General features: G+C 42.6%; 2 protein-coding genes across 3 annotated transcripts; one reads left to right on the forward strand and one right to left on the reverse strand.

Moving 5' to 3' along the window:
* The first annotated feature begins 1,902 nt into the window (after positions 1-1,902).
* On the forward strand, positions 1,903-5,483 carry LOC103722863. Its single transcript, XM_008813562.3, has 4 exons — positions 1,903-2,162; positions 2,238-2,420; positions 2,506-2,565; positions 4,901-5,483. Exons 1-4 carry the CDS (start codon positions 1,959-1,961, stop codon positions 5,180-5,182), a joined length of 729 nt encoding a protein of 242 aa, XP_008811784.2. The 5' UTR covers positions 1,903-1,958; the 3' UTR covers positions 5,183-5,483.
* Positions 5,484-6,400: 917 nt separating this feature from the next.
* Positions 6,401-13,868, reverse strand: LOC103722864 (protein DETOXIFICATION 16-like). 2 transcript variants are annotated; one of them, XM_039128642.1, is made up of 8 exons: positions 13,665-13,868; positions 8,264-8,808; positions 7,904-7,990; positions 7,700-7,756; positions 7,363-7,601; positions 7,080-7,198; positions 6,883-6,969; positions 6,401-6,548 (listed from the first exon to the last, which is right to left on the reverse strand). In XM_039128642.1, exons 1-8 carry the CDS (start codon positions 13,854-13,856, stop codon positions 6,480-6,482), a joined length of 1,395 nt encoding a protein of 464 aa, XP_038984570.1. In that variant the 5' UTR covers positions 13,857-13,868; the 3' UTR covers positions 6,401-6,479. The 2 variants fall into 2 exon arrangements, with proteins under 2 accessions (XP_038984570.1, XP_038984571.1); XM_039128643.1 differs by lacking the exons at positions 7,700-7,756; positions 7,904-7,990.
* Positions 13,869-24,692: the final 10,824 nt, after the last annotated feature.

Consider the following 24,692-nt stretch of genomic DNA (forward strand, 5'->3'; position numbering starts at 1 on the left):
GTGGTATTCTCATTCTACTCACACAAAGATAGGAAAGTTTTCATCTAGTGAAGGGGTCTTTCCTAACAGAGCACTATCTTGTATCCAACTTATAATTGTGTTAGAATCACCTTCAAGTATAATATTTCTATATTTCAAAGTGAAGAAAGTCGCTATAAAACCCTCCCAAGCCGCTTTCAATTCTGCCGTAGGAACTGAAGTAGCATGGAATAGTCTAGCTCGAGCATACATAACTTGATCGTAATAAAGTTAAGTATCAGTAAACCATGGTGAGGGGACACTCAATGAACCTATAAAGTTAATTCTTGCTCTCTAAAATAAATAATCATTGGTTTGGAATTCTGAATCAGTCACTACATTAAAGTAACTTTTGTGCTATATCATATGAATATCTTTGTGACATTAAAATGGAATGAATATTAATAACAATATATGCCAGGAAGATAAATTTTATTTATGAGAAAGACATTAAGTTTCTTTATATATATAATGTTCTCTAAGATGAAAAGTATTTCATTTTTCGTGTCAAGGTCAGAATTTTGCTGAACTAATATTAGGAGACATATTGGCTAGCTATTGATTCGGTATGATATTGGTACATACTATACCACCTTGAGGAGTACTAAAACCAAGGGAAGGAAGGAGAGGAAGGGAGAAGGAGGGAGAGGGAGGGAGGGAGAGATAGAGAGAACTAATATTTTTGTTATTACAACTAACGCATTTTACATTGAGTATTAAAACAAATTTAATTTAAATTTATGTATATCTGAAAAAATCCAACGCAACACAAATAATGGTGATGGAGAATTTGCCGATAATTAATTCAATCATGTATCATTTTTTTCCTACCAAATATGGTTCCCAAGGTCTAAGTCCATACTGTAGAGGATGATATGCAAATGCTACAATTACATCTTGATCAAACAAGCCGGATAATAGAATCTCGAATTTTAATGCTTACACATTAATTTTCTCAATGTTAATTTAGATTATGGGTGAAGTTTGGGTACTATCTAGGTAGCACTAACATGACATATGTCCCCTAAATTACAGGCTGACCATATTTAATTAGTTTTCTAAATTTTGACAATCAAGTGCCAATAATTGGAGCAATATCATTTCCAATTGGCAATATTTTCATAGAAGTAGTATCATCAAACCATACCATCTAGGTAGCATATAACCTATGCCATTAGGTTATAATTGCAAAAATAAAGCATACGTAGACATCTTATTGAATCTTATTGCTTCATGCATTTTAGAATATTTCTAGAGTTGCTTATTTTTCGATGTGAAACATGTTTGTTTCTGCTAAATAATTTTACTATACTAACATCATTAGTTTTATCAAAAGATTGCATTGATGCAATAATTTTTAAAAATATTCTCCGGCAAGAAAATTGGTCCTCGAGTATGACCTCTCTAGCATTTTCCATCAGAGCAAAGTATATTATGGTGGCTATTACCGCTCAAGGAGAAAGTTTATTATAATAACTGCAACTATTTGATATGGTTGGCATTGCTGGAAATAACATCAAAATATAATAAATATTTGACAAAATTATTTCCATTCAATATAAAATTATGTTTCTGGATATATATGGAAAATATTTTTATTTTATTTTTATTTTTAAATAGATAATAAAAATATCAAATAAAGGGCTGCAAATACAATGACTGCAATATACTATTTCATAACGGTCACAATAACACAGCCTAAACCATATATAACAGCCATTATAGCATTTAGCTTGTTCCGCAAATGATTCATAACATTACCAAAATGTTCAAATAATATTTTAAGTTTTTAATGGCTGGTATGACAGTAAAGCAGCCGTTACTTGAAACAGTGATTTTATCCTCTACGTCCCTCCAAAATTTCTCAACCACAACGGCATCTAACTAAGCGTAAGGATGAGCACGACGGCAGTACCAAACGGAGCCGCCGCCCCCCAAAAATGGCTTTTTTTTCCATTTCTCCGCCCTCCCCCTCTCTATCTCTCCTTGCAACCAAACGCCATCCCTTCGCTAAACCACCAATCCCCGCTACTCCCCAAACCCCTGACACTCGCGCTCGCCGATTCCTCTCCACGGCGGCGGCGCCGCCGGAGCTCGGAGCCCTGGAGAGGGACCAGAAGCGCCCATCATCCAGCCCCGAACCGGTGGGTATAATTCTAGCGTTCCCTTTCGCTTTGCCTTTCTTTTCTGACTCTTTTTGCGGCTGGTGGTCTTCATAGGGCGTGGCGGAGAGCGTGAAGGTGCTGAAGGCCGCCGCCAAGACGCGGCGGGTCCCGGCGGCGGAGGTCCTCGACGCTCTGGCCGCGATCAAGAAGGCCAAGGCGGAGTCTTCGTCGTTCCTCGAGACCCTCGGCGGGACGGAGTCTCCGGGGAGGACCTGGATGCTTATCTTCACCGCTCAGGTGAGCGCAGCTCTCTATTGCTGCTTCTTTTTTGCCTGCTTATTAGCTCTATTTCTTACTGAGATTTGGTCTCTGGGCTTTTTAGGGTAAGTTGGAGAAGGGCCGGTATTTCCCTCTTACTGCTGTTCAGCGATTTGATGCTGCGGTGAGCTAATTCCGTTCTTCTTCCTTTATTTTCTCATAAAAGAGATGTCTCGGTGTTGATTTACTGTGGAAAAGTTTAATTTTTGATTGGCTTACAATTGATTCTCAATGTGACTCTTATAGCTTGGATCATGCAGAATAAATAAAGTTTGTTAATTTAAATGAATTTGAGAAAACCAAAAAAAAAAAAAAAGCAATGAGATGAGAGGAAGTTAAATATGAGTATGATAAAAAAAACATTACTTACATTTGTACAAGAAGATGATCTTCATTACTGAAGATTAGATTCAGTATAAGTGTGGTAATCATAAACTCATTGAAATAGAATTCCAAAGTGGCTTTCTTTAAACAATATGAGGCTCTTTTTTTTTCGGTCCTGCTCAAGGACAAAGCCTAAATCACAAGCTATTGTCAGTAGTTACAAGTACCTTGGGGGAAAGGACCAATCCAAAATCCTGGACTCTGATCAAAGATGGCCTGTTCGAAAAGCCAATCAGCATCCTGATTGGCCTCTCTCTATGTACATGTTTGGACTTATCAGGAATAAAGGATCTAAAAAGATTGTGAGAGTCATGAAAATTGGGTTGTGGAATGGAGAGTTATTAGAAAGACAGATGCAATCCAAATAAAGAGTTTGTTCTTGGCCAGTACTTTGAGCTTCCATATAATTCCCCATGGTTCAACACGGCAACAAGCAGAGGCATAAGGGTAGAGAAAGCATTTCAAACCAAAATCTTTGAGGAGTTGGTGTTGTTCCAAATAACAGCATCATCAGTAGAACAACGATGAAATGGGTTGGAAAATAACAACTTTATATCCTTGAAGCTTTCAATAGTTTACTATTTTTTTGTACTTGTGAATGTCTCATAGACGGAAAATTTACCATGACCAACCATTAGTTGCTTGATTTTGTCTCAGCAGATGTGATATGCATGCACCTTTGAGCAATAAGAATTGGTTATGTCAGGAAGTTTAATAAGGAAGCTGGTTGTGAAAGGTTGAGTAACAAAGCAAAGAGGATCAACCCATTAATGTGTTAATCGAGAAAAGCAAGTCCTAATGCTTTGTTGTAGAGTCTTCTACTTTTTTCTTTTTAATAAAAAAAAGGCAGTTTCTATTAGAATGTGATGTAGAGAATGAATGTCACATTGTCTTGTCTGGTTTTACCATAGTAAAATAAATGTCATCCTTGCTTGTTAAGAAAGCTAAGGAAAGGAAATGGTAAGTGCAGATTAACATCTTTCCTGCCCCATTTCCATTTTCTTGCATCCACTTAAGCAAAAACCAAATATAGCATTAGGAAACTTTGTTTCAAGATGATTGGGCCATAAACCAAATCTCCACGTCAGTGGATAATCTCTAAAAATATTGTCTGCCATTATTTTTGACAACCTTTTACTGTCCGCTAAAACATTCAACTGGGCAGCTCGGCTCATCTGTCTATTTACTTCTCTGATAAGTGATCTGATGACTGGTTGATTTGAGATTCCGTGAAACATCTTAATGTGAATATAAAAAGCGAGGCATCTGATTTGTTTTCCTGGTTGAGATTGTTTAAGGTATATCTTGGTATAATTCCAGTGAATGGTTAATAAAAGCATTTTGGATAGATTTACAAGTTAAAAGTTGTAACTGTACGAGAGTGTGACCGGCCTCAATGACTACTCAAACCTCCAGTAACTAGAATTTCTCATGGCATCTCTAGCAAAAAATGAATGTATTGACAATTCGAAAAGGTTCAAGCTATATGGCATATTCACCTGAAAACAGCACATTGATTAAAACTAGTTGATTAAAAATAAATTTTGAATTGTTATAGAATGCCCTTCTTGTGACGTTGTCTCCAGCTGCTGTAGATGCAAATGCCAATCATTTCCAAGCAATTGTTTTCCAGGAACTATGATCCATTTGAATGGCATTTACATCAAGTGGATGGCTTAGGGCTTCCATTCCTGATGATCAGAACATAACACCAGAATCATGCTGTAAATGGTAAATCATATTGTTGCATATAAGACTTCTGAACATGCCACGGACACAAGGTCTTAGTGTAACACCTTGATTTTATCTATCAAGGTATCTGTAAGAGTATTAAGTTTTGAGCAACCAACAACCTTGAGGTAGCTTGTGGAGGTTTCTCAAAACTTAATAGGTGCTCAAAAACTTGATCACCTTGATTTTTAACTAATAGGTGCAGATTTTTGCAATAACCGGCATATTAATTTCTTTGGCTTTATTATTATCTTTGTAAGGTGCAAGAGTGAAATTGTTATTCATTGAGGCAAAATGATACAATGAATTTGGATAGATTTGGTAATATTGATTTGGATTATCAGGCAAAGAGGATTGAGAACGGAGTCTATTTAGGGCCCATTGGCTGTCTAACCTTTGAAGGCAAATTTTCGTGGAAGGACAGGATACTGGCATTCATTTTTGAGTGTGTTCGTATAAAGGTTGGACCATTTGGTCCTTTGCAAATTAGTCTGGGAGGAGGAGAGAGGGAGCCTAGCACCAAGGATCCCTTCTTCATCTGGTTTTATGTAGACGAGGAAATTGCTGTTGCTCAAGGCAGAGGTGGAGGCATTGCATTCTGGTGTCGATGTCGCCGTGTCACATAATTCCTACAAAAAAATTCAATTAAATTCTCATGGTGAGGACATCACGTAGTGCTTGTATATTGGTTTTATTCAGAGCCTTGTGTGAAAAATGACAAAGGACCTCAGTGGTGTATTGCAATATAGATATGAGAAGGGATAAGTAAAGGTGCTTTATCCAAATGTAGTTCCACCTCCATCCTTTCACAAGACATGAGGCATCTGTCCTGTTCTTTATCCTTGTTTTTTCCTTGTGATGTATCAACTTTTCAGCAAACTTTTAATTCTCAAGCAACTTAGCATTACATACTTTAAATAGAATTAATTCATGTGCATTAATTCAAATTCCTCTTTTGTTTGTACTCATGCATGTCTGAAAATCATTATTATCTGCCCTCATGCACCTTCCATTGGCAATATCTACACTGAATTGGGTGCCTGCATGCTTCTAGCGGACCGTATATCTTGATTCCAGATTATGTGTTTGAGATGTATGTTTGCAAGATATCTCTGCATGGATTTATTGTGCATCTGTATGACATGCATAATGCATAAATATGTAGAAAAGGTACCCAATGCGAGTAATTAGATTAGATGTCCTTGATCCCAACACATGTATACATTTGGACATCTGTTCGCTAGTACCCATAATGAGGGTGCTGAGGGAGGAGGGAGGAGGGACGGACAGACAGACGACATGGCTTCACTGCAGTGTTGATATGAGGAAATTACAATAAAGCACTGTTTTGAACCAAGATACCAAATTATCTGACCCTTCTCTTACAGAATCTAGTTTACTTAAACCAAGGGCTTTGATTAGTGAATTAAAATGCCAAACCTAAATGATAAAACCAAAGAGCTTTTTGACTACTTTCACGAGTGCATTTATGCAGCCTGATTAACATCCAAAGACAAACTACTAAGAATATAATTAACATGTCATAAAGCCTTAGATCAAATGAAAAATGCATAATGGATCACAGTTATTGGCAGTAGAAGGCTAGTTTCATCTTTAGTGGTAGAATTAGTTTCGCATGCTGCAGATTGAAATTTTCTTGGCTACTGAGGTAATCTAACATTCAGATAATATTAATGCACAAATAATGTGACTTAGGACTTCTTGGACATTGTTAGGCATTAACTACTTGTATAATCGACCAGTTCAATAATTTAATGGTTACAGCCCAGCTTATTCTACTCCATGCAGTAAATCACAAAGTTTAATGGACCATACACGAGAGATAACTGATTGCTCACTTGCAGAATTTAAAGTAATGAAAAATATCCATTGTTAATTTGCTTCCATTATCTAAAGTAAATGTCAAGCAGGCAAGGAAACCCCGTCCATGGGGATCATGGTGCTATTCACTCTATCTCCGGCTTTTCTAGCCTGAAAAAAAAAGTACAACAAACTTAGATGCTGCTAATGAAAATAACATGCAGAATAAAACTGTAAGAGGATCGAGACGGAGGGGAAAAAAAGTGACACTGATAGAATTCTAGCCATTTCTAGGAACAAATATCTAGAAACATTCATGTAGAATAGCAGGCTATATTTCAACATTAGTTAATTTCATCACATATATATATGCATCTTTTAGCTCAACATACAACTTCAAAATTTTTCTTCTTCCCCCCTTGTTGAATGCATGCATTTGAATTCCATTCAAAATTAGCTAAAACTAAGCATCTCCATGTAAAGTTAGTGCAGCAAAGAAACTTACTTCCTTCTCCCAATTGGTAAATATCATAATGAGTCCATAGAAAAGGTCTTGAACGAAAAGAGCACATATTATTCCGATCCAAAGGCCCTGTTCATCACAATTGTGAATATCATGATTTTGTATACACCCCATCTTCTGACACTAACTGCATGGGAAATAAAAAAACAATAATAACAACTAAATTGAAGGAGATCCACCTTCCCCCCCATATGAACCACAAAAGCTAAAAGAACAGAAGTAGGGATGCCCACAATATAGAAAGCTCCAAGATTAATAACAGCACCAATTTTCTGCCAACCACAGCCTCTGGTAGTACCTAAAAACTCAAATCTTCATCAAAAGAACTGTTTTAAGATGCTCAAAAGATATAGATATCTTATAGTGAAGAAATACCAAAAATTTGGACTACTGACTTCTTTAGTAAAAATATATATTAGATGTAAATGTAAGCTAGGCGACATCTAAATGCAAAGTTCGTACCTGAAAGCACACATTGGGCACCATCAATCAAGTGGCTTAATGCAAGCAATGGCATCATAGATGCCACACTTTTCACAACTTCCTGTTCATTGCTATATACTTTTCCCCAAACATTACGCACCAAAATAATAGCTAATCCTGTTATCAAACTTTCTGCAGTGACAAGGCATAACATGACACGTACTGCCAAGCGTGCAGCCTGTGGATGATTGGCACCCAATTCATTTGATACACGTGTGCTGCAAAGACATATGAGAACACGTAAGGATTTTCCTTCCATAATAATACATGAAATAATCAAAGCGACTATTTTCAAGACATAATCAAAACAACCAACCTTATAGCATTACTGAGACCGAGAGAGATCATGAATACAATTGAGGAAGTATTGAGGCTGAGGACATTGAATACGTTTAGTTTCAAAAATATGTTTAACATTGATATCTATTTAAAATTTGAGTAGTTAGTAATCAGTGGTAGATCTTAAAGTAATCATTTTCTATGATACCTTAAAAATAGATAGAAGAAATTCTACACTCACCAAATAGATAGAACCGACGTTTCTAGCTTTGGATTTGGTAAAATCCCAGAAAGAATTACAAGCATCTCAAATGACCAAAACTCCAAGCTGCCGCAAATCAACAAAGCACTAAAATTAATTGAGGGTAAGCTTCCATGTTGCTCAAAGAACAATGATTTTATGTACCAAAAACAAAAAAAGAGCCATGATTTTAATAGGCCTACTGCTAACTTTAAAGAACAATGTTTTCTGCTTTGCAGTCTGAGACATGGATTTAAAATACTGAAGGCAGTCTTGAGAAGATAATACTGACTTGATGAGTGCATAAAAAAGAATATCTTATGTTTAGTATAAATGCTTCAGAAGAAAACTTACGCTTACCAAATCATAATAGCTGGTGGAATAGCTAGTTTTATGAAGTTGCAAATATTATGCACCACCTTTCTCGAGAAGCCGGTCCAAGTCGTTTGACAGGCAGGGGATAACCTGATATAAACTGCCAGTAGCATCACATTAAACCCGTAAGATATAGAAATTGCCAAAGCTGCACCTTTGGTGCCGAGGCCGATTTTGATCACCAGAGCCCAGCAAAGAAGAATGTGAAGCAAAGCTATGAGCCCTGAGCTTAACATTTGGGGGTAGACGATGTTTTGGTTTTGCAGGAACTTAACATGGCACTGAAGGAGGCCGTATCCAAAAAGAGCTGGGATCAACCACTGAGCATATAATCCAGCTTCCTTTGATATCTCTGGGTCTTGCCTCAGTGCTATAAGAATGTGGCTTGTGTAGTTCCACATGAATGCAATGGGAATGCCTACAAGCATAACAACCAGCATAGCTGCCTGCTTATGTATGCCAAGCATATAATTCTGCTTTGCTCCAAAAGCTTGGCCACATAAGGTATCAAGCGCACTCACCATTCCAAACTAGTCAATGACAAAGAGGAAGTAGTGGTTAGAATCTCATAAAAAAAATCTGCATTGCAGAGTCCATCTGTGAAGGGAGAGGGATGTCTCTCTGTTTATCCTACAAATGTAATTTTTAGATATTCAAGACAATCTCTTTTTGGGTAACCATGTAAGAAACTCGGCATGCATTGCATTTTGGAGATAACTAATCTCTCTTTGTGGGATGGTGGTGGATGTTAGGGGGTTAACAACCATAATGAACTAGGATGTGAGCTCCGGATCAGTGGTGGCAATGGTGAAAGCAACCCGTAGGTCAAACTAAAAATTAGAAATTCTTCCAAGTATAAATTTTCAGGTTTCTGGGCCAATTATATAAGGCCTAAAGGATGCTCTGCTATTTGGAACAAAATCTGTATTCAAGGTAAAAAAATTCAATTTCAGTTTTCCTGGCTGGTGGATAATGGTTTATCCATAAATGTTTGGACCGACCCTTGAATTTCTAACATTCCTTTGGGTCTCTATCCTTCTCTTACAAATACTACATTTGATCTTGACCGTTTCTCTATGGCTGATTTTATTGAATCTGCTTCCACTCGGAACAGTGGGCTTTCGGAAAAAAATTTTGTAATGTTGCCAGGATGACCAAGATAACTTCAGTTCCTGTAGCGCATGATGATTGGTCCTATAAGCTCGATTGAGCATTTACTAGATCTCAATCTGTTTTAACTAAGGATTTTGGTCATGTAATCCAAGGGAAGGTGTTCACTTCTTCTGCTGCTCGGTTTACATGGCTTTGGAGGTTGACTGTACCAATAAGGGTTAAATATTTTTGCTGGAAGCTTCAATGGTTGAAGCTACCTTGCAAAGACCTATTGGTCAGAAGAGGTAATTTACCTAGTTCATCTATTGATTGTGATATTTGTATCGACTGTGAGGAGGATGATCAACATGCTATTATCAGCTGCAGTTTTGCCGTCCAGTGTTGGTCACTTTTGGCTGATTCTACTTGTCAGCCTAATTCTTTAGCAAATTCCATGGTGGAGAATTGGTCTCAAGCAGCTACTGCTTATATGGGTTGACTTAATTGGAATGATAGGAATATGAGAGTGTTTACAACAGCAGCATTCGACACCATTTGCTTTGGTCAGATTCTGTTTGAATTTTCTGCAAGATATGTTCTCCAACTCTTCGCTTCTTAATTCACAAGTTAAAGACGCTCGATCAAGGATCTGGGGTAGGCATATGCTGTGTTATCAGCAATCTTCATCTCAACATTGTATCTCCTGGCTGCCCCCTCCCATAATCCCATTGGAGTCCTTTTGGTGAACTTTGAAGGTGCTGAGGATGGGATTTTGTTAGAAGCCAAGCCTTTACGACTATGTATATCTTTGTTATGCTCTAGTTTTTCTTCTTATGCTTAGAGGTTGTATACTAGACTTGTTGAACTGTAACATTCTGTAATTTGATGTTATCATGCTCCCTTGAGCTTTCACCAAAATATATATATATAAGAAAAAAATTCAGATTGTTCAAGTAAACAAGAGGATATATATATATATATATATATATATATATATATATATATAGTCAAAAGGTGAGCAAAAAATATTATATAGAATTTATAACAATCTAGAATCTCATCCAAAAAAGCTAGCCAGAAAGTGTTATTTGGGTTCATTGGTCCTATATAAGTAAGTACCCAAGGGCTACCCAGTGCGTACGTTATATGGGATTAAACACATGCTCGCACGGTCCTCACAAACTTCCCCATTTAAATTCTGACATCTTCACTAATTTAAAGGTTCAAATCTATTCAAATTTAATTACAAATGCCACGATCAACTCGTGGTAAGCCAAAATGGGGCTATGCTATATTATCCCCTTATCCATATAAGCCATATGTTGTATCCGCTCTGATACCATTTGTAACAATTCAGAATTTTACCTAAAAAGACTAGTCAAAAAGTATTATTTGTATTCAATAGCGTTATATAGGTATCTAAGGTCTATCTAGTGTATGGTCAATGTAAGACTAAATACATACCTACATGGGTCCTCACAACTCACTGCATAGGTCCGCTTTAAATGGATGGGACCTAGCTTTCACAGCTTGAACCATTTCGAGGCCATTCACAGCACCCAACTCGACAACCATCACTTTCTATTATCATTAGTTTGTTAACTTAGGCCAGTCCTCCTCCCAATAGCTTAAGCTTTTGGCCTCTTTATTGAGGGATAGCAGGATTGAGGAGGATTGGTTGGGTCAAGTAGGACCCGGGCCATGGATGGGCCCTCCTTTCTTAAGTAGGAGCCAATAATGATAAAGATGTCACAAGATTGAGTGGGAGAGATTGTCATAGTCCCACATTGACTAATCAAAGGGGTGCCTCATAGGTTTATTAGCCTAGGCTTATCCTGCTCCCAACGGTTTAAGCTTTTAGGCGATGAGTCCATGACAAGTTATAGGCAGTTTGATCATTTTAAAGAAATAAGAAAGATTTTCAAAGAAAGTGACATCCATGACCGTCCTAAATGGTGTAGATTGCTTCTTTTCCAATGCCTACTTTTTGGCAGGGTTGCATTCGAATATGAAATTTCCTCCCAGACCTATGTCATGATTGTTTGACGAAAAAAGCTCTGATCCCAGTTTGGGACTTCCTCTTCATGCGACTCCCGCGAAGCGAATGAAGGGAAGCTCCCTGAGCTCTCTCCTTTATCAGTTGTTGATGGAAGCTTGCCCCCCCGGGCCTGGAGCCTTGCCCACCCGAATGTGAAGGACGTTTTTCTTTAGGACCGGCTATAGTATAGATATAGGTTCTCGGCTAAAGCTAGCTCGGGCTCCTTCTCGCCTATACGGAATCTTGGGAGGGACACTTTCCAATATTTTCGGAGATCCACGGAAGATGCCATAATGCCTTTCAAATCCTCCTAGCTTCATGTATGGGGAATATACAATTCACATGTAGCATGAACTCATCCCATTTGGGATATAAAATATTAAGCATGGCACAACCGTCGTCACCTTGCCGTCCCTACTTGGGTTACAAGCCTACACTATCGAGCTCGGTGTATATTTAGTTCCACATCAGCTATGCACTGCATAGATCTTAGGTATTTATACAGACCAAAGAATCCAAATAATATATTCCGGCTAGTTTTTTTTAGTGAGGTCTTAAATTGTTACAAATAATATCAGAGCAGATCCAACCTATCCCCATATGGACTGGGGACACTGCTGCATGAGCTCATTTAGACAGACCACGAGCTAATCAAGGTATTTATGATTGAATGATTGGATTTGAACAGGTTTGGATCTTTAGCCTGGTGAGGATACTATATATGGCTTATATGGAAAGAGCATATGACGACTAATGCGGGTATATGTTTAGTCCCACATCAGCTGTACACTATAGGTTTATCTTGGAAACTTATTTGAGGTCAAGAAATTTAAATAATACATTTCGGCTAATCTTTTTCGGTATAGTTCTGAATTACAAAATTAATATGCAATCTAGTCGAGAGAAATCCTGAATTTCTTAGGTGACAAGTAAATTTCTATTTTTAAATTAGGATGGACCCCAAAGAATAAGAAACCATGTGTAATTACACCGTCAATACAAACAGAAGGGTGGAGAATAAGGACAGACAAATTCAAAGGATGGTAAAGTTATGTTGGTCATGTAAGACGAATTTTCTATTTAAGGATGATATCTAGTGGGCAAGTTCCAATTTAAAGGGTCCTTCCACATTGACAAAAGGTTGATGCACATATAATATTTTGGTGTGCTGCACCACTGCGACAACATCAGGCGCTGATAATGAAGCATATATCAAAAACTGATGGCTAGTGACAACTTGGTCTTGTAAAGTTAACCATGTTGTTGTAGGGAAAAGAAGAACACTGATGGGTTTTATTTGAGTTTCAAAACTGAAAAAAAAATTGTCTTTATCAGTTCAGCTAATTAGGTGCCTATATGATTTTAGTTGTTCATTCTTTAGATAGAACTCAATCAATGAAATATCTTAAATTTCCAAATTAATGAAACAAATCAAAATGCTCTCATCCCTGATGCATCGCATATAAGTGAACTAAAGAACTCAGGGTGATGAGATTTTAGCATTACAATCTTTCATAATTAATTAGTTGATGAATAAGCTAGAAAACCCAAGGACAATTTAGAATTTAACTTCTTTCTATTGCGAAATATTAAGTTAATAAAAAAATACCAAAATGGTTAATCGATGAAGTAGTTGGTTTTACAAAGTAAAATCCTCAGGGACAAACCACGCACAGAATCTCAGAGGAGATTAAAACTTGTGGCTGCATATATATCATCAGATTAATATCTAAACCTTCAAAAGGAAATAATTAGTGTTTTATGGACTAAATCTTTTCATAGATATTTTGAACCGAATTAAGTAGCCTGAGTTTATGCATATCGAGTTGGATTGATTAATTGACGGGGACATAATGAAACATATTAAACAGAAGTCATTTGCTGGATTATTTCCAATGAGTTTCTCAAAGATTGTTGAAGGCCAAGAGAAGCCATTTCCATTTTGATGTAATGGAAATGACAGTGACGCTCTTCCTCAAATAAATGTTTCAAGAATCACAAGCAAAAGGTCGAACATTAGAAATGGCAAACAAATATGAAATGGAATACGAAAATTCATCATAAAATGTATGTAGACATGCAGCAATGTGGTGATACGTGTAGCCCAATCATGGTTACCCAAAGAACATTCTCCTATCAAAGAAGTGCAGTTTGAGTCCCTTTCTTACCAATCGGATAGAACAAAGCCAATGCTATGATAGATAAAATAGAAATCTTTCAAGAGAGGGAGGGAGGGAGGGAGGGAGTCCCATATACCATGAGGCAGAATCCAGTAACCGAAGTGAAAGAAGCAGCCATGGAGGTACCGGCGAGGGGCAGCTCCCCAAGATGGCCTACAAACATCACTGATATCGCTTGAAGAACGTACTGCATGAGGTTGGTCCCAATGAGAGGTCCTGCCAACGATAGTTGCTTCGTCAATTCTGCCACCACCTCTTCCCTCCCCATTGTTGCCTTCTATCCCCGCTCCACCACCCTCCTCCAAACTCTCACCAAAGCTAGAGAGAGAGAGAGAGAGAGAGAGGGCACCCTCAAAAATCTCACCAAAGCGAGGGGGCGGGGGGGTTGTAACCAAGAGGACTTTTGGTTGGGCTTGGACACGAGTAGAGCTGATCACGAGTCTTCTGGCCCGCCCAGCCCGTCCAGCCCGGCCCAAAATTTTTCGGGCTTGGGCATTAAAAAAAGGCCCATGGGTCGGGCCTGGGCAAGAAAAACGGCTTGACCAAAAAAATCGGGCTGGGCCTGGTCGGGCCATTCTGGCCAATTTTCTGATTCCAAACAAAAAAAAATCGGGCTTGTCGGGTCGGGCCTATCGGGTCGGGTCGGGCTAGACGGGCCTAGAACCAGATTTATAAAGTCGGATCGGGTTTGGACAAAAATTTAAGCCCGACAGTCGGGCCGGGCCGGGCCGGGCCTGGGCATAGCCATCGGGCGTAATTTCTGCTGTAGAGCCCGACCCGAGCTCGGCCCGGCCCGGATTTTGATCAGCTCTAGACACGAGTCAAGGAGCATGCAAGGACTGGAACAAAAACTTCAACCACAGAGTTGAGCAAAAGGCGTGTCAGTAGACGGCAGAGGCTGTGCCTGTTGGAAAAAACTTAAATGCGCACGCGGCATGAACGCAAGGACTGGAACAAAAACTTTAACCACAGAGCTAAGCAAAAGGCGTGTCAGTAGACGGCAGAGGCTGCGCCTGTTGGAAAAAACTTAAATGTGCACGCGGCCAAATCTCGGGCCGCGTGCGCGTTTGAGAAAAAGGAAACTCCAGCAGGCTTCCGCGTTTAAAATCGGGTTATTTGGATTTGAGCCGGGGACCATGCGCCTCGTGGCTCTAATTGGCCGGTCATGCACGTGCGCATTTGAGAACAGCGTTTCACTTGGGGGGGGTGGGTCGTAACCAAAAGGACTTTTGGTTGGGCTTGGACACGAGTAGAGCTGATCACGAGCCTTCTGGCCCGTCCAGCCCAGCCCAGAATTTTCGGGCTTGGGCATTAAAAAAAGGCCCATGGGTCGGGCCTGGGCAAGAAAAGCGGCCCGACCAAAAAAATCGGGCCGGGCCTGGTCGGGCCATTCTGGCCAATTTCCTGATTCCAAACAAAGAAAAAATCGGGCTTGTCGGGTCGGGCCTATCGGGTCGGGCCGGGCTAGACGGGCCTAGAACCAGATTTATAAAGTCGGGTCGGGTTTGGACAAAAATTTAAGCCCGATAGTCGGGCCGGGCCGGGGCATAGCCATCGGGCCTAATTTCTGCTGTAGAGCTCGGCCCGAGCTCGGCCCGGCCCGGATTTTGATCAGCTCGAGACACGAGTCAAGGAGCATGCAAGGACTGGAACAAAAACTTCAACCACAGAGTTGAGCAAAAGGCGTGTCAGTAGACGGCAGAGGCTGTGCCTATTGGGAAAAACTTAAATGCGCACGCGGCCCGAATGCAAGGACTGGAACAAAAACTTCAACCACAGAGCTGAGCAAAAGGCGTGTCAGTAGACGGCAGAGGCTGCACCTGTTGGGAAAAACTTAAATGCGCACGCGGCCAAATCTCGGGCCGCATGCGCGTTTGAGAAAAAGGAAACTCCAGCAGGCTTCCGCGTTTAAAATCGGGTTATTTGGATTTGAGCCGGGGACCATGCGCCTCGTGGCTCTAATTGGCCGGTCATGCACGTGCGCATTTGAGAACAGCGTTTCACTGGGGGGGGGGGGGTCGTAACCAAAAGGACTTTTGGTTGGGCTTGGACACGAGTAGAGCTGATCACGAGCCTTCTGGCCCGCCCAGCCCGTCCAGCCCGGCCCGGAATTTTTCGGGCTTGGGCATTAAAAAAAGGCCCATGGGTCGGGCTTGGGCAAGAAAAGCGGCCCGACCAAAAAAATCGGGCCGGGCCTGGTCGGGCCATTCTGGCCAATTTCCTGATTCCAAACAAAGAAAAAATCGGGCTTGTCGGGTCGGGCCTATCGGGTCGGGCCGGGCTAGACGGGCCTAGAACCAGATTTATAAAGTCGGGTCGGATTTGGACAAAAATTTAAGCCCGACAGTCGGGCCGGGCCGGGGCATAGCCATCGGGCCTAATTTCTGCTGTAGAGCTCGGCCCGAGCTCGGCCCGGCCCGGATTTTGATCAGCTCGAGACATGAGTCAAGGAGCATGCAAGGACTGGAACAAAAACTTCAACCACAGAGTTGAGAAAAGGGGTGTCAGTAGACGGCAGAGGCTGTGCCTGTTGGGAAAAACTTAAATGCGCACGCGGTCCGAATACAAGGACTGGAACAAAAACTTCAACCACAGAGCTGAGCAAAAGGCGTGTCAGTAGACGGCAGAGGCTGCACCTGTTGGGAAAAACTTAAATGCGCACGCGGCCAAATCTCGGGCCGCATGCGCGTTTGAGAAAAAGGAAACTCCAGCAGGCTTCCGCGTTTAAAATCGGGTTATTTGGATTTGAGCCGGGGGCCATGCGCCTCGTGGCTCTAATTGGCCGGTCATGCACGTGCGCGTTTGAGAACAGCGTTTCACTGGGGGGGGGGGTTGTAACCAAGAGGACTTTTGGTTGGGCTTGGACACGAGTAGAGCTGATCACGAGCCTTCTGGCCCGCCCAGCCCGTCCAGCCCGGCCCGGAATTTTCGGGCTTGGGCATTAAAAAAAGGCCCATGGGTCGGGCCTGGGCAAGAAAAGCGGCCCGACCAAAAAAATCGGGCCGGGCCTGGTCGGGCCATTCTGGCCAATTTCCTGATTCCAAACAAAGAAAAAATCGGGCTTGTCGGGTCGGGCCTATCGGGTCGGGCCGGGCTAGACGGGCCTAGAACCAGATTTATAAAGTCGGGTCGGGTTTGGACAAAAATTTAAGCCCGACAGTCGGGCCGGGCCGGGGCATAGCCATCGGGCCTAATTTCTGCTGTAGAGCTCGGCCCGAGCTCGGCCCGGCCCGGATTTTGATCACCTCGAGACATGAGTCAAGGAGCATGCAAGGACTGGAACAAAAACTTCAACCACAGAGTTGAGCAAAAGGCGTGTCAGTAGACGGCAGAGGCTGTGCCTGTTGGAAAAAACTTAAATGCGCACGCGGCCCGAATGCAAGGACTGGAACAAAAACTTCAACCACAGAGCTGAGCAAAAGGCGTGTCAGTAGACGGCAGAGGCTGCACCTGTTGGGAAAAACTTAAATGCGCATGCGGCCAAATCTCGGGCCGCATGCGCGTTTGAGAAAAAGGAAACTCCAGCAGGCTTCCGCGTTTAAAATCGGGTTATTTGGATTTGAGCCGGGGACCATGCGCCTCGTGGCTCTAATTGGCCGGTCATGCACGTGCGCGTTTGAGAACAGCGTTTCACTGGGGGGGTTGGGTTGTAACCAAGAGGACTTTTGGTTGGGCTTGGACACGAGTAGAGCTGATCACGAGCCTTCTGGCCCGCCCAGCCCGTCCAGCCCGTCCAGCCCGGCCCGGAATTTTTCGGGCTTGGGCATTAAAAAAAGGCTCATGGGTCGAGCCTGGGCAAGAAAAGCGGCCCGACCAAAAAAATCGGGCCGGGCCTGGTTGGGCCATTCTGGCCAATTTTCTGATTCCAAATAAAGAAAAAATCGGGCTTGTCGGGTCGGGCCGGGCTAGACGGGCCTAGAACCAGATTTATAAAGTCGGGTCGGATTTGGACAAAAATTTAAGCCCGACAGTCGGGCCGGGCCGGGGCATAGCCATCGGGCCTAATTTCTGCTGTAGAGCCCGGCCCGAGCTCGGCCTGGCCCGGATTTTGATCAGCTCTAGACACGAGTCAAGGAGCATGCAAGGACTGGAACAAAAACTTCAACCACAGGGTTGAGCAAAAGGCGTGTCAGTAGACGGCAGAGGCTGTGCCTGTTGGAAAAAACTTAAATGCGCACGCGACCCGAATGCAAGGACTGGAACAAAAACTTCAACCACAGAGCTGAGCAAAAGGCGTGTCAGTAGACGGCAGAGGCTGCGCCTGTTGGAAAAAACTTAAATGCGCACGCGGCCAAATCTCGGGCCGCATGCGCATTTGAGAAAAAGGAAACTCCAGTAGGCTTCCGCGTTTAAAATCAGGTTATTTGGATTTGAGCCGGGGACCATGCATCTCGTGGCTCTAATTGGCCGGTCATGCACGTGCGCATTTGAGAACAGCATTTCACTGGGGCAAAATGGTAATTTTGCCCCTAATCATATATCCCGATGTATACCCTTCAATTTCATCTCTTTCAGAACACGAAAAATTAGGAAAAAATATGAAAAAAAAATTGGAGAAAAGTTCTTCCTCCTTCTAGCCACTTGTGATTTTTATTCTTGCTCTTTTATATTTTATTTTATTCTTTTACTTTCGTTCTTTGCTGGATCTGCAAGTCCAATCGGGTTCGCTTTGACTTCTTTCAAGACGTGCCGAAGAAGAAGTTGTAAAGTCGTTGTAGCTCAGAGGAGGATTGCCGGGAGACCCGTACGTGGGGGGCAAATACTTCTTTGGGACAACGTCTACGCGCTTCGATCTGTCTTCAATCAGGCTACTTTCTTCTAACTTTATTTTTAATTTAATATTAGTAGATCTGTAGGATTTGAAATTTTATGATATAAATTTATTAAATGCATAGATTTATTTTGTGCTAGAATAGATTTATTTTGCATTAAAATAGAATTATTTGGATGCCGAATGATATATATATATATGTATATATTATTTTTTTAAGATTTTTCTTTAATTACATTTATAGATTTATTTATTTATTTAGATAATATATTGCTAACATTGCCGCCCAAAAAAATATTAGGCAAAAAACAAAGTTGATGAATATGGTAAACAATTATCCAACCCATATTCGAATATCCATTTCTATTGATAACTTTGTTTAATTTTAAAATTTTTTTACATATATATTCTTCTAAATATTTAAATTTATATAAATATTTTTTTAAAATTTATATTTATATATATATATTCTCATAAAATACTTATTTTATATATATATATATATATATTTTGCGTATATGTATTTATGTTATTTAACACCGTTAAAAAAAATAGTAGTTTAAAATTAAAATAACAAAAATACTCTTAATAAATATATATGTAAAAAAAAATTTATAAGAATATACATATAAGATGAGATGGCTGCTATGATGATATGAAAAAAACTGTAATGGGCATAAGACCCGGACAATTGGTTCATGGAAATGGACGGGAAAATACTGTACGCTCTGGTACGAAGTCTATATGATATGACCTGATGGAATTGCTATGGAAGGTGTAGTTGTTGGCTTTGGAAAGTAGTCCAACTTTGGTCTATAACCTATGCCTATAAGCATGATTAGGATGGCTATGTGGGAGTCGTCGCACTATCTTAAAATCGTTGACAAATACAAAATAAAAATTTCACAAAAGCACTTAAGCTCACTTATATACACAAACATAATGTTAATGACATGAGGCAAATTACTTATGACGGAATATTAGCTTAGCTCCCAAAGGATAATTCTAGTGGTGTCAGTTATATATATATATATATATATATATATATATATATATATATATATATATATATATATATGATATATATAAGCGATTAATATACGAATCTATCCGGATATGGATAGAGATTGTCCCATCAGAAAAGCAAGCTAATATGAAGAGAGAGGTAAAAGTGGACCGAATATTATACGTCCGGATCTGTTTTTGTATCCGAATCTATTTAGATATGGATAAAAATTTGAGCATCCAATTAATATCCGTATGTTTTTGTCAGTTTTCTGCAATGGAATTGGATTTTGGAAGATGGTCTGAGAATCTTTTTGTCCTAGAGGGGAGCTGGGAGACACCAAGTTCAGTCCAATCAGCCATATAGATAAAAAATAGTGTGATATGAAATTTGGCTTGTAGACCGACTTTGTAAATCATGGGTCATCTGTTCTGACTGGAAGTCAATTGCAAGTCTTTCGAGTCATGGGTCACCCAGCACCTCATAATTATGATATGACCAAATTAGGTTTGTCCAATTCCTTTTCCAAAAGTATAAAGAGTGTGGACCCGTTTCCAGATCCAAACAAAAAACTGGATCTAGTCGAAATCACTCAGAACCCAACATAATCCGATCCATTTGCATCCCTATCCGCCCTCCAATAATACTCATGTCATTAAAAAAATTAGTGATTTAAAATTAAAATAACGAAATTCTTAATAGATAAACATACAAATTTTTTTTATAAAGTATAGATATAAATAGCAATTTTTGAGAATATTTATGTAAACAAGTTCTAAGTGAAGTGAGATGGCGCCGTAACGACGGAAAAAACTCAAACAGACGGAGGAAGCCTCATCTTGGTGGCCTCCGGTTCTTTGCATCCGATCCGCCGGCCCTGCTGCCTCTTTTGCATGGAGATGGAAGGTTTTTTTTTTGCTAGAACATGAAGAGCTAGCCGTTCTCGGGCATCGCTACTGGTGTTAATTTGATCGTTGTTATAGTAGTGTAATGGGCATAAGACTCGGATCATTGGTTCATGAAAATGGACAGCAAAATACTGCATGCTCTGGTACAAAGTCTATATGATATGACCTGATGGAATTGCTATGGAAGGTGTAGTTGTCAGCTGTGGAAAGTAGTCCAACTTTGGTCTATAGCCTATGCCTCTATGCATGGTTAGGATGGCTATGTGGGAGTCGCACTATCTTAAAATCTTTGACAAACACAAAATAAAAATTTTACAAATACACTTAAGCTCACTTATATACACAAACATAATGTTAATGACATGAGTCAAATTACTTATGACAGAATATTAGCTTAGCTCACAAAGGATAATCCTAGCGGAGTTAGTTTTATATATATATATATATATATATATATATATATATATAAAAGATTAATATCCGAATCTATCCGGATATGGATAAAAGCTGTCCCATCGGAAAAGAAAGCTGATATGAAGATAAGGGTGAAAGTGGACCGGTTAATATTCGTCCGGATTTGTTTTTGTATCAGAATTTATTTAGATATGGATAAAAATTTGAGCATCCAACTAATATCCGTATCCATATTTATATCCGTCAAATAAAAATAAATATGGATATGAATAGATAAATATTCGATCCGTATCCGAATATCTGATTCTATTTATGACTCTATTTAATTTTGTTTTTTTTTTACGTATATATCCTCCTAAATATTTGAATTTACATAATTACTCTCTCAAAATTAATATTTGTATATAAACCCTCATGAAACACTTGTTATAGGTATACCTTTTCTTTTTCATTTTCCTTGCATATATACCCAGCCCAAATTATGTGTGGGCTGATCAATGGACCGGGCCCTGATCACAGCCCAACTTACTTTACTCCATGCAATAAATCACAAAGTTCAATGGACCATACGTGAGAGAAAACTGAATGCTCTCTTGCAGAATTTAAATTAATGAAAAATACACATAGTCCTAGGTGGATACTTTGACATCCTCCCTTACCATAAAAGAAAACATTTTTAATTTGCTTCCATCATCTAAAGAAAATGTCAAGCAGGCAATGAAACTCTGTCCATGGGGATCATGGTGCTATTCGCTCTATCTCTGCCTTTCCTAGCCTGAAAAAAAAAAGTACAACGAAAGAAATGGCCGAGCTATAGAGGTTCACTTCTATTATGGTTCCTTGGTCTTCTAGCTTGGTAAGCAGAAGTATGGCTTTCTATGAAATAGGGGTCAGTGTGAAGTAGGCAGACATTCGGCAATCAAACAGTGCAGCAAAGAAACTTACTTCCTTCTCCCAATTGGTAAATATCATAATGAATCCATAGAAAAGGTCTTGAACGAAAAGAGCACATATTATGTCGATTCAATGACCCTGTTCATCACAATTGTGAATATCATGATTTTGTATGCATCCCGTCATCTGACACTAACTGCATGAGAAACAAAAAAAACAATAATAACAACTAGATTGAGGGAGACCCATGCACCTTCTCTCCCATATGAGCCACAAACGTTAAGAGAACGAATACCCATAAGTGAGATCTACCACATCAAGAAACTGAATTATGTACTAAACTTTCAGAAGTCCGTGGCTCATTACAACTTACAAGACAAGCATTTTTTGAAGTTTTTGGTAAATTTTCTGTGGGCTACAATTTATCTTGTTCTTGAAGCAAAGACGGAGTCTTCCAAAGAGTTAAGGAGACCGGACAAAGTACTCCTAGAATTGATAAAATTATGTAACGATGCCATACTGAATGCTCCATTCTTGTTCTGTTTATACAGTAGGAGAAGCATTGTTCGGTATTACTACCACCAGAAGATTAAAGAGCGAGTTAAATTTCTCGATAGTCTTTCTATTTAGGGAGAAGACGTTTTTCTTTGCCATCAATCATTGGATTGACTACTCTTAAACTGCAACCACACGATCAGAACGCTCCCCACTTTTAGGAACAAATGGCTTTATGGTTGTAATTAAGGGACAGTTGTGACTACATATTCTTGTAGAAATAATAATAAAATGCACCTCATGTTACAGTCGTCCTCATAGTAAATTCTATGCAGATCAACATCTGCATATATTTTTTATGCAACTAATGTATGCCTCGATGTCCGTATGGAAGTTTTATGCGTCATGATGATGCTATGGTGTCCTCAATTCTACGCGTCACGGTGAAGCTATCCGCCGTAGAAGGTTTGTTTGTACTGACGAAACTCTGAGAAAGCGCCAACGGCTATCCCGCTGTTGACAGGTTACCGACGTTCACAACGGCTAGTATCCCGCCGGAGCACCTTCCGGCGGTGTGCTAGGCGACGGGGTCTCCCCGGTGTTGCGAGAGGCCAGCCGCCTAAGGTCTCCGGGCGGCGGGGCGAGCGACACGACTGCTTGGCTCTGAGAAAGTGGCCCTGAGACGAGGCCGGCGCAGCGGACCAGGGGCACTGAGAAACCGGCGAACCCCTCGGCGGTGTGCTAGGCGACGGGGGTTCTCTGGTGTCGCGGGAGGCCAGCCACCCAAGGTCTTCGGGCGGCGGGGCGAACGACACAAACACCTCGGCGATCCCTGGGCTGCTACTACTTACTCTCCTCTTCCTTGCAGGGCCTCCGATGGATCCGAAGGGGAAGCAACCGGCGGGGACGGCAACGGAAGGACCGGCGAGAGGAAAAAGTAAGGGCCCTAACGCTTGGACGAGGCCGGGGCCGTGGGTGACTCAGTGGCCCACGGCTGCGGAGGTGGAGCGGCTGAGCCGCTGCTTCCCGGAGGTCTTGACTCCTCCGGAGGAACCGATTGCGGCGGCCCGGCTCGAGTGGGAAGGGAGGGCGGCGGTGGCCCGTAGCTTCGGCCGCCGCGTCCCAGCAGAGTGGGTGGCGAAAGATGTCGCCGCCTGCTCAAAGTTGAAGGAGGTGGTGGCCATCCCGCTTGCGGACGGCTACCTGGCCCTGAGGTTCCGGTCGACGGAGGACCGGGACCGGGCGTTGAGCGACGGCCCGTGGGTGGTGGCCGGGCAACTGCTCGCCATGACCCCATGGGTTCCCGATTTCGAACCAGGGGAGGAGGCTGTGCAGACGGCCACCGTGTGGCTCCGCTTGCCCCGTCTGCCGCCGGAGTACTGGTCTACGTCAACCATATTCCATATTGCCGCTCGGGCGGGCCGGCCGGTCGCCGTGGACAGCGTCACGGAGCAACGCCAGGCGATGGGATTCGCCCGTGTGAAGGTGGTGGTCGACACGACCAAGCCTCTGCTACCGGGAGTGCTGATCCAGGGGAAGACGAAAGTGCGATGGCAGCCTTTCGTCTTCGAAAGTGTCTCGGCCCTGTGCTCCCGGTGCGGGCGAATGGGCCACCAGGCAGGGACTTGCCGCTTTCCGGCGACCCCTTGCGCTACTGGGGCTTCGAGTTCGTCCCCGGCGGAGGCGAACCAGGGGGGTGGGCCTGCTCAACCATCTTCGGGCAGTGGGGAGGAGGCGCAGGGACCGATCTATGGTCCCTGGATGATGGCGTCACGATAGAGACCCCATCGGGAGCCCCCGCCGCGACCGGGGAAGACGAGTGAGCCGCACTCGGGGCCCGGTTCGTCTTCGACTCGGCCGCCGCCCCCGGTGGCTCGCCCAACTTCGCCAGTGTCCCCGGCGGACACCGACGGCTGGCAAAAGCCAGCGAAGGTGGCACGCCGCCGGTCTCCGCTCGCCGGGGGGGGGATGGGCTCCCGGCGCTCTCCTTCGGCCCCCTCCAAGCTGACTCGGACGATCTCCTGTCCGAGTTGGGGGATCCGGGGCCGAGTCTGTGTCTCGGCGAAGGCCCGAGTCGGGCCGATCCGGAGTCCAGCCGGGCGGCTGCGGCCCGCGTCCTAACCCAGAAGCGGCCGAGGCCGCTGGCGGGCCTTGGCCCAGCTGGGGAGTCTTGGCAGGGAGCCCAACTGGCCCTTACCGTTGTGGGCCGGGGCCAACATCACGGGCCAGCCCAGCGCGCCCGGGCCCAGAGGGCCGGGCGTCGGGGCCGGGGCCGTGGGCCGGTGGGGGCGGCCCAAGATGGGGGCCGTGCGCTCGGCGCGGCTGACGCCGTTGGCGCGCCACGCGCCGCTGTCGCGCCGCGCGCCATCGGCGCGTCCACATCCAGGGACGCACCGCCCGGTGCTGTGGTCGCGAGGGCCCAGGTTCCGCTGGGCCCGCGCGACGTTACGCGCGGCCAGCAGGCCGCGCGGTCTGCTGTGGAACCGCGGGTGGTGGGCCTTCCGGCCCAGCCCGCGGTTGCATCCTTGGGCCAAGCTGATGCTGGCCCAACGGCCCAGCCAGCTTCGGGCCCGGGGAGTTGCGCCGTACTCGCGGTGCAGGGCCTGGGCGAGGAGT

Source organism: Phoenix dactylifera, chromosome 8, assembly GCF_009389715.1.
Source record: "Phoenix dactylifera cultivar Barhee BC4 chromosome 8, palm_55x_up_171113_PBpolish2nd_filt_p, whole genome shotgun sequence".
Taxonomy (NCBI): Eukaryota; Viridiplantae; Streptophyta; class Magnoliopsida; order Arecales; family Arecaceae; genus Phoenix; species Phoenix dactylifera.

Bases quoted from the DNA above. Each gene is read 5' to 3' on its own strand.
- LOC103722863 (XM_008813562.3), top strand. From the start codon at position 1,959: ATGGCTTTTTTTTCCATTTCTCCGCCCTCCCCCTCTCTATCTCTCCTT. The intron at 2,163-2,237 runs GTGGGTATAATT...TGGTCTTCATAG, and splicing joins CATCATCCAGCCCCGAACCG to GGCGTGGCGGAGAGCGTGAA. The intron at 2,566-4,900 runs GTGAGCTAATTC...TTGGATTATCAG, and splicing joins TTCAGCGATTTGATGCTGCG to GCAAAGAGGATTGAGAACGG.
- LOC103722864 (XM_039128642.1), bottom strand. From the start codon at position 13,856: ATGGGGAGGGAAGAGGTGGTGGCAGAATTGACGAAGCAACTATCGTTG. The intron at 8,809-13,664 runs GTATATGGGACT...GTCATTGACTAG, and splicing joins TTACTGGATTCTGCCTCATG to TTTGGAATGGTGAGTGCGCT. The intron at 7,991-8,263 runs GTAAGCGTAAGT...GATTTGCGGCAG, and splicing joins CCACCAGCTATTATGATTTG to CTTGGAGTTTTGGTCATTTG.